The sequence below is a fragment of the Solanum tuberosum genome, unplaced genomic scaffold, assembly GCF_000226075.1.
Source record: "Solanum tuberosum cultivar DM 1-3 516 R44 unplaced genomic scaffold, SolTub_3.0 scf00026, whole genome shotgun sequence".
Taxonomy (NCBI): Eukaryota; Viridiplantae; Streptophyta; class Magnoliopsida; order Solanales; family Solanaceae; genus Solanum; species Solanum tuberosum.
Genome location: NW_006238952.1, coordinates 65754 through 77983, shown reverse-complemented (window position 1 = coordinate 77983; position 12230 = coordinate 65754). Strand labels below are relative to the sequence as shown.

The window sequence follows — 12230 nt, the reverse complement described above, 5'->3', positions numbered from 1 at the left end:
TGTTCAAAAGTGTTTTTAAAATTTATTGGTCAAACACAAACTATTTCTCACCAAATTTTAGAAAAGAACTTTTCATAATATGCTGATTTTAGTAGTTTGGTCAAACATGCTAAGGAAACATAGATGATAGAGCTAAACAAGACATATAAACATTAAATTTCTCATCAGAAAACATCCCTTAAACATGATTAACAATGCAATCAAACCAACTAAGATTAAATTCAAGATTAAGGAAATATAGATAAAACTAAAGATCAAGGAAACGTAGATAACAGCTAATTTTATTTTCATATATGGCCCTTTCAGGAGGCATCAGCAGTTCTCTCTATATAAAAAGTCTATATGGGATTCTCCTCATTTCAAACTAATACTAACATTACAACACTGGATCATTGGCAATAATGCCTATGAAAACAGGTTAACACGAAACGAGTTCTAACTGAATTGCACACAGTATCTGTTGCATTTAACCCTTCAGTAAACATGTCAATTAGTGGTCCTCTGCTGAGGCAACTGCATGCGTAAAATGTCTTCTCTAGGTAGATTGTTCAATTCAGAAACTTGTAAACCTTCTTGCCCTGTAAGCGCCAGAAGATGTGTACCTTCCTTATTTTTCCGGAAAGCCAAGTATAAGATACTGCTCAGATAAACTAACAAACACGAGGCACCTAATATTCCACAAAGAACTTTAGCTGCATTTCCTAAATGGCTATCCTTGAGTGAGGTAACTAACTTTTCTGCTAAATAGTATATATTTATTCCCATGATTAGTGTACCAATAACCCAGGTGGCCGCTGAAACCTGTAAAAAGTATTAAGCGGAAAAAATTGATCAGCCAATGTGGAGAAAAGGTTAGAATTGCTAGTATTCGAGATAAGAAAGCAAACCAAGAATGCAGAGAGAACTTTTTGGCCAAGGCATAGGCATAGAAACATATTATGGAAAATACACATAAACGATTTTCAAACTATTAACAAGAAAGGTGATTGGAAATTACGGCCTAAGTTAATTATGCAAAGAAAGGGAAGCGCCCATTGTCGTACCTTTTGAACTCCCAAACTCCTTTATTGTTACCCAATGTGTTTCAGTTTGATGCTAAGCAACTTTTGACAAAATGAATCTAAACTTTTTGCATGCAGGTTTTGTATCAGAAAGTCGACTATCCTGATCAAGAGAGCAAGAGTTCTATACTATTAGAGACTAAGGACCTGCTACAGTTGACCCAACCTTGATGCTGTAAAATCGGGTGCTCTTGGAATTAGTTGTTATCCATTAAGCTACAATTGTTTCATCAGTATTTTTAGTTTTTTACACATGAAACTCCTGTAATTTCTCAAATGTGCAACAATAGTGTGCAAAAACTAAATAAGAGCATCTAGAAGATCTCTCACCGCAACTGGATTTGCATGTGAACCCATCTTGGTCTTACTGCTTGTGAATTTGAGCAATGGAATCAGAGCAAAGGGGAGCTCAAACGATAAGATCATCTGCAGAATACAGATAAGATATTTGGATTAATATTAACAATCTAGAATATGAACTTCTCATGAAAATTTTGCCAACCATGTTAAAACTGAGACCTCAGTTATGTATCATGTTTGTGTTATTAGCAATAAACTTTTAATGTCAATGTTCTAACCCCGTTATAGCAATTATGTATCTGTAAGGTTCCTCTAAATGAACCAGTCAAAAGCCTCATTATGCAACCAGGAAAATGAGTTTGGCTCAAAAGAAATGTTTCTGAGCAGGATAGTAAAAAAATATGACAGAAAAATGAAGCAACAAATGGTAATACACATTGAAGAATAAGAGACTACGTGCGACAACTAAATGATACAACTAATAAAGAGAAGAGGAGATGTGGCTAGTCCCCTACCTCTCCTCCCACATAAAGTACGACAACACTCATCTACCTACTAACTTTCCATCCTAATCCTCGACCTCCAAACCTTCCTATCTAGGGTAATGTCCTCAGTAAGCTACAGTTGTGACATGTCCTATCTAATCACCTCCTCCCAGTTCTTTTTCGGTCTACCTCTAACTCCTGCTACAATCAACTCCTCACACCTCCTTAGTGGCATCTGCGCACCTCCTTTTCACATGCCCAAACCATCTTCGACTCATTATGTTTTGATTCTTGATCTCAAGAACAGTACATTCTCAGTTTTTCATCTTCCCAAATAAGTTTCTACACCTATATTTGTATAGTAAGAATGGAAATATCTAGAAAATGACAACCGGGTTGTGCCAATTCAAATATGCATGTGTTTAATGTTCCACTCCTCTAAGCCAGTCCATGGTCCTTTTAAGGAGATCAATTTTATTGTTATTTATCAAACTCATGAATAGTCCATATAATAAGGTCAATTTATATTTTAAGTGTTGTTACATATAAACATAGAGCTCAGCATAAATGGTGGAGGACTCAAACGACCTCTTAACATTTTGGGGGTATAGAATATGTAGACCTAGTTCACGCAAGTGGAAGACCCCCAATAGTCAGTCCACTTGTCAAGTTTACATTATCCAATTTCATACCACAAAAGAATTTTCCACAGGATGCCCAGTGCTCTAATAACTGTACGAAAAGCTTAAGTACAGATACTTTACCGAAGCAATAATGATCAAGTTTCCTGCCCCACCGGAACCTCCAATGAGTGAAACAACTAAACTTGGAACTATGGCTAGACATCGAGTTAAGAAGTTCCTAATCCATGGCTTCAGCCGCAAATCAAGAAAACCCTACAGAACAATAAAACAAATATTAGTTGCACAACTTTGAATAGTTGACTTACTACCCTAAGTTAAAACATAACTGATCGTTGATATCATAACATTTTTGACATACATTGTGGCTCTCTTGCACCAGATAAAGGAAGATGTTTGGTTTTACATTTAACCTAAACTAATCATGAAGGTCCACCAATCAAGAACCAACTTTGAATAAACCTACACAGATTATCAAAACAGAACACTAATTCGATTTTACCTAACAATTATAGATTATAGAACCTCATTCCACCCCTAGTTTTAGGATACAGTAAGTACAAACCCACGCAGATATATTTCTCATGTTCTTTGATAAATTAAGAAATTGGTCTCTCCATGAAACGAGTTGATCCCAAATGCTTGTCTTGATCTTAACAAAGTTGAATACAGGTGATCAAGTTATGTTTTTTAAATGTCAAAAAGAACATGAGAAATTATTAGACAAACTGATATAGCATTTGATTACCTGCATAACGTATTGCCCAGCGTATGTCCCAGTTATAGTCGAACTCTGCCCTGATGCTAGTAAAGCAATTGCAAATAGCTTGGAACTCCAGTTGCCTAAAACATTCTGTAAGTAGTAACGTAAAAAGGAACATCGTCATTAAGACTTAAAACATCATAAAATGGATGAAAAAACATAGCTTTGTATAATTGAATCTCAATGACGTTGTAGTATGGTGTCACCTACTTTGAGTAAAAAAGAGGCTTTGTTCAAGTCCAAGTCCTGACACTTCTCCTGATCATCTGGGCTCATAGAAGGGGAATTGCAGACAGCACCAGTTACTGAGATAACTGATACGTTAATAAGAAATGCCAGCATCAAAGCCAGACCACTTTCAATCAGATAATATCTGCATGCCTCCTGGAAAAAAATATTTCACTAATTATGTCAAAACTTGCACACCTGTAAGTTGTAACATAATCCTATACAGAAATTCAAAATAAAAAGAAAGATTAGGACATCAAAATAGTTTAGGATGTTCCAATGTGAACCCAAAATAATCCTTTAATTTTACAGGAACTAAAGAAAAAGGAGAACTAGAAATGAACTATCTTTTAAGTCAACCACATCGTGTACGAAGGTTGCAGACCATCTTACTCGGGATTAACTTGTCTAACCACACAATAATTGAACTAATAAATTATTGAGATAAATTTGGGTACGAGAAGATACTCCAAACAAAATGACAACATGAGTTTATAGTAACATAGTATGACCATAAGCATCAACGATAAAATGATGATACTTGATTCACAGCTAACATCAACAAGCATAGGATAGTCAAATTTTCTCTTTGTTCTCTTTTCTTAGGTTGATATGCATGCATGAGGAGTTTTTCATTATTAAACATACTTTGATGCCATTGACGGATCGAGGGATTTTCCTGGAAAGCACCAGGGCTGAATGGAGGAAAAGATTGTGGCTGCAGAAAGTGAAAATTATCAGCATGACAATAGTAAAATGATTATCCAAAAAAAAATACTGAGAACATCCATATACACTTACGGCATAACCATAGCACCAAGAAGTGAAATAGCAAGCTTAGTAGCACCAGTCCCTTTGAGTTGAGGAACGAAAAGCCCGTGGAGAACTTCTGAGGAGTCTGGTTTTGCATATCCAAGCTCCACAAAGAAGCATATTGCTACGGTAAGTACCAGGAACGCAATAAAGAATTCAAGTGTCCGAACCTGTAATGTTAGTACACTTCACTGTCAGCTGAATAAGAGACAGAAGGATAGATACAAAGACATTTGTTTTAAACTAGTTTTAGTCTACGTGTGTTGCACATGTGTACCACGTTAATCAATAAAAACTAGATAAACAAAACAAACTGATTTTTGAAAAATAATTCTAACATTAAAATAAATGCAAAAAAATATTCAAATGTCATTATATTGGCACAGTAGCTAAATCTAATATGTTTAATTTGAACATAATGATGACTTAACTTAAATTAGTTGTATAGTAAGTTAACTTAAAAATTTCGTGGAAACAATGCTCTCGGTGCACGATAGCTCCCTTTGCTAACTTGCACCAAAACCCATTCTCAATGGCAAAAAGAGGTCGAGGTAGGCCACGAAAAGATGTGCTGATCGTTGCAAAGGCTACGGCACGTGCCCCCCTGTGGGGTAAAGGATAGACACTAGTTTCGAGTTGAGTCCTCAATCACTGCGACTGAAATAAGGGGAACTCCGGTAGATGAGGAATCACTTATACACAATCAAGGAAATGGGATGAGTACTGAGAATCTCTATTGCACGTATTCAGAGAAGTTATATTGGGTAAGGGTGTTATTGAATCTGGGTCCACAAGCTATGGAAACATGAAGGAAACTACCCAAGGGGTGCAGGAAGACAAGCCAGAAACCCAACCTTCAGGTCCTAAGACAGGAGTTGCTCAACAACTAAATTTCAGGGAAGACGCAAATACAGATGGAAAGAAAACTTGGAACATCCTGTTCACATTGAACCGTACTGCCACCACGGGTATGCCTTTATCCTACAACCCACCGAAGATAATTGATGGACGACCAGTAGTGGTATTAGAGGCACCGGAAATAGCGAAACAGACTGATGAATGGAATAATGCTCTAGTGGTCTATACGTTTGGTGAAGCACCTGCCTTCTCCTACATGAACAATTATATTGCTAGGTACTGGAATTTTGTTGCAGTACCTGAATTATATAACCACGATGCGGGCTGCTACATAGTGTAATTCCAAAACCAAAATGATAGAGATGAAGTCCTGTTCACTGGCCCTTACACTATTAATAGTAGACCCCTCATCCTTCAAGTCTGGACACATGATTTTGATTTTAATCAAGAGTTGCCTACTACTATACCATTATGGGTGAAGCTACCTGACCTCCCCTTGAACTATTGGGGTGCGGAAACTCTTAGTAAAATTGCTAGTCGACTGGGGAAACCACTCTTTGCAAATGCGTGTACCGCTAAACCGAAAAGATTATCCTATGCCAGAGTCTTAGTGGAAATGAATATAACACATAATTTGCCAGAAGAGGTTGAAATTGTTGATCCTGCAGGAAGGACTTTTGTTCAAAATATTAAGTATGACTGGAAACCTCTATTTTGTAAGAAATGTACAAGATTTGTTCATACATGCAGCGTCGATGAGGGTAGAAACATTCAACTGCCAAATAGGGAGGGGTCAAGCGGAAAGAGTTTCGCCAAGACGAGGTAGGAGAAATCAGGTGCAAAAGTGGATCCCTAGACCAGGGAAAAACAATGATACATGCCTCCCCCCACATATAGATGGTACAGATGATATGAACAAACACGATCAAAATAAGGAACCTCACAAAGCAATGAGCATACAACACCAGAAACGAACGGAGGAAAAGCAAACAAAGTTACAAGAAGAGTGGTGCGACACTCCAGAAAGGATAATCATTTCCATTGGCATGGATAGCTGGCAAAGTGGTTTATCATACGCAGAGTTGGTGCAGTTGGATACCTCTCAGAGGAAACTACAGACAGGGACAACATTGAAGACGGCTAATGTTTTCTCTCCACTGTCTGAGGGAAATGAGGGGAGAAGACAGACTGAGAAACCTCCTGAAGGGAGGGTACACCTCTCTCTTTGATGAACTGGTTAATCTGGAACGTAAGGGGCATGAATATCCCCTTCAAACAAAAGGAGATGACAAGGTATTTGGTAAAACACAAAATTTCTTTGGCTGGAATACTAGAAACAAAGGTGAAGGAACATAAGTTCTCTAAATGTGTGGATAAGATAGCTAGAGGCTGGAGTTATGCACATAACTACTCATTAGCCGAAAATGGGAGAATCTGAATTTTATGGAAGCCTGCTGAAATGACTATTCTGATAGAAGAAACACATAATCAATTTATGCATCTAAAGGTAGCAAATAAGAGTTCCAATTTTCATTGTCTGCTAACAGTGATCTATGCCAAAAATTCTAGAGCGGAAAGGAGAACCTTATGGCAGGAATTACTCAGAATAGGTCCTACCATCACTGAACCTTGGTGTATTTGTAGAGATTTCAATTCTCCCTTGCTAGATTTGGACAGAATTGGGGGCCAACATGTCAGTGAATTTGAAACAAAAAACTTCCAACAAGTATTAAATGTGCTAAACCTTACAGATCTGAAATCTACCGGAAGAAGGTATACTTGGACAAATGGTCACATATGGAGTAGAATTGAGAGGGCTCTTTGTAATAATTCTTGGGTGATACAACACGGAACACTGACAGCTCAATGCAAGGAGAATGATTTTTCTGATCACTCACCGATTTCTTATTGAGCACCACAATGCAGGTAGTGGACACCACAGACCTTTCAGATTTCTGAACATACTGACTGAACATGAGAACTTTTCAAACATTGTGACGACCATCTGGAAACAAAATGTAAAAGGAGGAGATATGTATCGAATATGGCAAAAAATGAAGCTGTGTAAAGAACCTCTCAAGAGGTTATTTACGCAGCTAATGGGGAGCTTAGACAAATAGAGTCGCTGAGGCAACAGAGAAGCTAGAATCCATCCAAAAACAGATCACTCAGCATGTGGGGACTAGTGTAGCCAACACTCTCTTTGACATAGAAAAAGAAGCTGTAGTTGAACTTCAAAAGTGGTCTGATCTCCAGGAGAAGGTGCTGAAACAGAAATCTAAGGCTCACTGGCTTGAAGTAGGAGACAACAACAACAGGTATTTCCTTGCCTGTATGAAAACTAGAGCCAACTTGAATAATATTTCTATTCTAACCAGTCTTGATGGTAGACAGCTCCTAAAACATGATGAAATTGAGAAAGAGTTACTTCAATTTTATATAAGCTTGATGGGTTCTAGGAATAATTGTCTGCCTAGAATTGATATAAAGGTAATGAGGAAAGGACCAAGACTTGGACTGATTAAACAAAGGGAGCTGGGCGAGACTGTTACACAAGAGGAGATTAAAGATGCTTTATTTGATATACCTGATGACAAAGCTCCTGGTATTGATGGTTATAATGCATGTTTTTACAAGAAATCTTGGATCCTTGTTAAGGAGGATATTTATAGTGCTGTTCAAGAGTTTTTTCACAAGAATATTTTGTTGAGAGAGGTTAACACTACAGTTGTTACTCTGGCTTTGTAAATATTTACTGGTGATTAATAATAAATGTCAATTAATTGCCAAAAAAAAGGCATATAAAACCGTTTTCTAATTATCGCGTAAGAAATCGATAGATCACTATCAACTTAATTTCTGAAGGAGAATAAAAAAATAGCTGTACTATTTAAAAAAAAGTTAATGTTAGATCAGACTAACCTTTCTATCTCTTATAGAACTTAGATGAGGAAAAAACTGTCATAAAACTGAACATCTGATTTTTGTGTAAGAAGAGGCATAAATCTTTGCTTAAATTATTACTTGGGTTAAATTATTCAGAAAGAAAAAACAATTTGAAGTACTAAATATTAAGAATTCATACCTAGTTCGATAAGAAAAGATTGTTTGTGACAAGGTAAAAAAGGCGAACAACATTTCGCTTAGGAGCTTCGTGTTTTTAAATATATAGATAGATAGACTCTCTGTTCCAATAACTGTTGACCATTCATAACCAATTTATTCATGCTCGACATGTCAAGCATAGGTTTTTGAAGTGAATGATACAAACATACCCCATATTGTTGCAATAGAAGTAGAGTCAAGGTACTCAGCCCTGTGATAAGCACGCCACACCATAATGGTATTTTGAAGAGCATGTTTAAAGCAAACGCTGTCCCAATGACTGCACAATTGAAAGAACACTGGAATTAAGAAAAAAATCAACAGAAGTTCAACTTCAACATGAAAACCCTAAGCTATTCGGTCCTATCTAACTTTTGATAATCTACAACTAATTTTGCAGCACAGGTAGTCTAGAATCGACGTATGTTGTGCAAGTTATTTCTGTCATTGCTATAGCTAAAGAAAATAGTTCAATTAACTTCAGCATGAGGGATGTATTCTCCTTTTCCTTGATTATTTGAAGTTTGCACATTCTAATTACACATTGTCTCATGCATGCTGCATAATAAGTAACGAGCAAACTTGTTATAAACCAAGGTGGAGCTGACAGGACTATATTAAACCTCTTACTACTAAGCTTGCTTTGAAAAGATAAAAGTCTCTTATGAGATTGTATCAAGAAAGATTTGAAGTCTTCACTGTGTCGAGGAACACTTACCCTCAGGAATGTCACATGCCACAATAGCAATTTCAGCTATGACCCATAAGATGAAATTTGGCACCTTTGCATACTCCTTTCTACAATGCTCCGCTAGATGCTTTCCTGTAATGAAGCCAGGAGTACATCGATATCATCCCTCTTATGCTTTTTGAATGATAAGAAGATCAAATAATCAAAAATCATGAACCTGTAACAACCCCGAGATTTGCTGCCAGGGATTGGATCACAAGAGCGGCAAAGGACGCCAGTAAAATTATCCAAAGCAACTGCGGAACATGTACAAGTTTTGTTAGATAATTGTAATTTTACTCTCGACATATGCATACTATATCTAGAAGAACAGAGCAAAGCAGATACACACCCCATATTTGTACTGAGCCCCGGCTTGTAAATCAGTTTGAACTGCAAGACACATTGTGCAGAGATAAAACAGTTACATGCAGAAGTAAATGTGATCAGTAAATCCAAATTCATTACCAAGACTTACAATTTCCAGGATCGATATAGGCAATAGAAACAAGGAAACCAGGACCGATATATGAGAATATGTTCTTCCAGCTTTTCTTCTGCAAATATAAGAACATACATTAATCGATTCACACCAGGAATTTTACATAAAAGAAGAAATGTATTCCAGCTGTAACTAATGAATAATAGCTGCACAGATACATTGAAGAGCTAGACATGCTACGAGAGGAGACGTGTTACAGAAGTTAGTATTACCAGCTTTCGTTCTCCATTATATAAGAAACAAAATCACTCAACTGATTACTCATCACATTGGCGGGTAGTAAAGTCAGAAGTACAACATTCAAAACAAGCTCAAACGTAGAATTATGGCAGAAAATTCACATTATTTCAAGATCAAGAAAGAACTCCAGTAAAATCTAGCCACACACTGTCATAATTAACCAAATTATGTACATGCTCATCTTCAAATTGAGAGGTCTTTTATCAGTGAGTTCATTAGCAGGGGCGGATCCACCCTTGCGGTACCAGGTTCATCTAAACCCAATACTTTGGAATCGGAGCATAAATTTATGAGTAAAAATTCAATAAAATTATAACAAATAATTGATGTGAACCCAAAACTTTAAAATCATATTGAGTAAATACTAAGAATCTTAAAAGGTGAACTCATCCACCTCGATTAAGTAATAAATAACTACGAATCGTGAGTAGCTACAAAATAAAACATGGATTATGGGGGTAAAACATCATTTTGAAAATGATATAGGAGAGAGAAGTCAGAAAAAGTAGCAAATATTATAAGAGTCAGATAACTGTAAAACCTTTTGGAGCTGGTAATTGACTAATAGCTAAAACAGAGTAACAGACAGATGAAAATGGCTAACTCAGAAATAGAAAAACTAAAGTGGTTTCGAAATCTTCTATATACACCAAAGGTAGTTGCTTTAGGCATGGACCACAAACCTAATAGTTGGATCCATGAGGAGACATGTATTCAAAAGAAATCAGGAAATCCAAACTTTCCAACTTAAAATTTGATCCAGTTTTTCATCTACCAGTCCTATAAATTTTCCCAAAACTAAGCAAACTAGAATTAAAGAAATATCCAACATCTGAAATCAAAATTAAACTCACAATTAAAATTAATACTAGTAAGATATAAAAACAAAACAACGACTACTCGATTGTTTCTAATAAACATTACCTGTTCATAGCTGTAGTTGATAATAATTTGGATGAATATATGACAGATTTATTTGAAACCATTTTTTGAAGTTGTGATTTTTGAAACTTGAATTTGCAGAACAAATTTAGCCGAACAAGTATTCAAAAATGGCCGAACACTGGTTTATTATCAAATAATATACTCTTTTTTTTTTTTTGTTTAAAAAGTGAAGTTAACATAAGACAAAAGAAAACAGAAAAGGACACAAAATACAGAAGGAGTGAGAAAGAGATGGGAGAGAAAACCGACATCGGGTACAACAATCTGATCATATTCAATATCATCAATTAGTGGCTGATTCGAGTGGGTCTTATTTGCAGGGCTTGTCATAAACTGCGGTTGTGGGGACGAGCTCGCCGCCATCTTCTCGCCCTCAGTAAAAATCCTCTGTTACAAAAATATTCAACAGTCAATAATTACACAGTCATATCCACGATTTCAACGGAATGAGTGTACCAAAAATAAATAAATGAATTTAAGATATAAAATTGATTCATTTGATCTTTACATTTTTATTACTGAAGCTGTTAAAAAATTATAGATCCTTCTTATTTATACAAATAATAATTTAGAGAGGCTATCGTTTATATTTAAGCATTTTATTAAAAAAATATAATATTACTATATACTGTCTAGTGTGGGTTCACGTGAAGGAGAAAACCCTGACTATAAACCATTAAAAATACTAATAATAGTAATTTCTATCAACAAGTTGACTGTAAATAGGGGAATTCCAGATCCAATGAGAAATCGAAAATTAACAATGACGACTGATAATGAGCAACAACACCAATTTCAGAGAGTAATGAAAATAATACCTGCAGAGTGATAGAATGCAGAGATGGGAGGGAAACGCAAGTTTTTTTTTTTTTTTTGAGGCTTTTGTTTATTTGTTGTGCCAAATTCTCCGCCATCTTTATAAAGACAAAGAAAGTGAAAAGTCTTTTAATATATATTTTTTTCAGTAAGACTTGTTAGAAGTTTTTGGTGACTCTATTTCTCCACTCCGCCATCGTCCACTTTTATTACTTCGTGTTATAATACTAGGGATAAATAATTATTTCTAAAAAATTAAGAAATAAATTATTATTTAGTAGTATTATTTATTTTTCTGATGTTTAATAATTTATACTCCCTCTGTCCCAATTTATGTGACACATTTCGCTTTTTGAGAGTCAAACAGTTTAAGTTTGACCGAAAATTTGCTCATGGAATCTTCTAATTATTTAACATGAAATTTATATATTTATAAAGTACACAAAAAGTACTATAAGTGTCAATAATTGTTAATTCAAAATATTTAAAATATATATGAAAAATTTACGGTCAAAGATAGACTTATTTGAATCTCGAAATCCGAAATGTGTCACATAAATTGGGACAAAGGGAGTAACAATTTAAAATACTATAATAAAAGTATTATTTTATTTAATTTTAAAAAATGTGTTAGTCAAATATAGACAAGTAAAAGGAATAATAATCAAAAAGAATAATATGTTTGACTAATCTTTGATTTATTTTTTTAAATGTGACTAAAAATGACTATATTCAATAACCGT

At 35.4% G+C, this 12230-nt stretch overlaps 1 protein-coding gene across 1 annotated transcript; it reads right to left on the bottom strand.

Moving 5' to 3' along the window:
- Window positions 1–260: 260 nt before the first annotated feature.
- On the bottom strand, window positions 261–11648 carry LOC102594505 (metal transporter Nramp6). Its single transcript, XM_006341283.2, has 14 exons — window positions 11490–11648; window positions 10921–11058; window positions 9463–9541; window positions 9337–9377; window positions 9163–9241; window positions 8973–9077; window positions 8425–8534; window positions 4280–4461; window positions 4127–4196; window positions 3461–3634; window positions 3236–3340; window positions 2611–2742; window positions 1392–1487; window positions 261–801 (listed from the first exon to the last, which is right to left on the bottom strand). Exons 1-14 carry the CDS (start codon window positions 11583–11585, stop codon window positions 487–489), a joined length of 1722 nt encoding a protein of 573 aa, XP_006341345.2. The 5' UTR covers window positions 11586–11648; the 3' UTR covers window positions 261–486.
- Between the last annotated feature and the right edge of the window lie 582 nt (window positions 11649–12230).

Coding starts and splice junctions, on each gene's coding strand:
- LOC102594505 (XM_006341283.2), bottom strand. CDS start 11,585: ATGGCGGAGAATTTGGCACAACAAATAAACAAAAGCCTCAAAAAAAAA. Junction 9,542..10,920: donor ATCAGATTGTTGTACCCGAT/GTCGGTTTTCTC, acceptor TTATATTTGCAG/AAGAAAAGCTGGAAGAACAT. Junction 802..1,391: donor CACATGCAAATCCAGTTGCG/GTGAGAGATCTT, acceptor TACTTTTTACAG/GTTTCAGCGGCCACCTGGGT.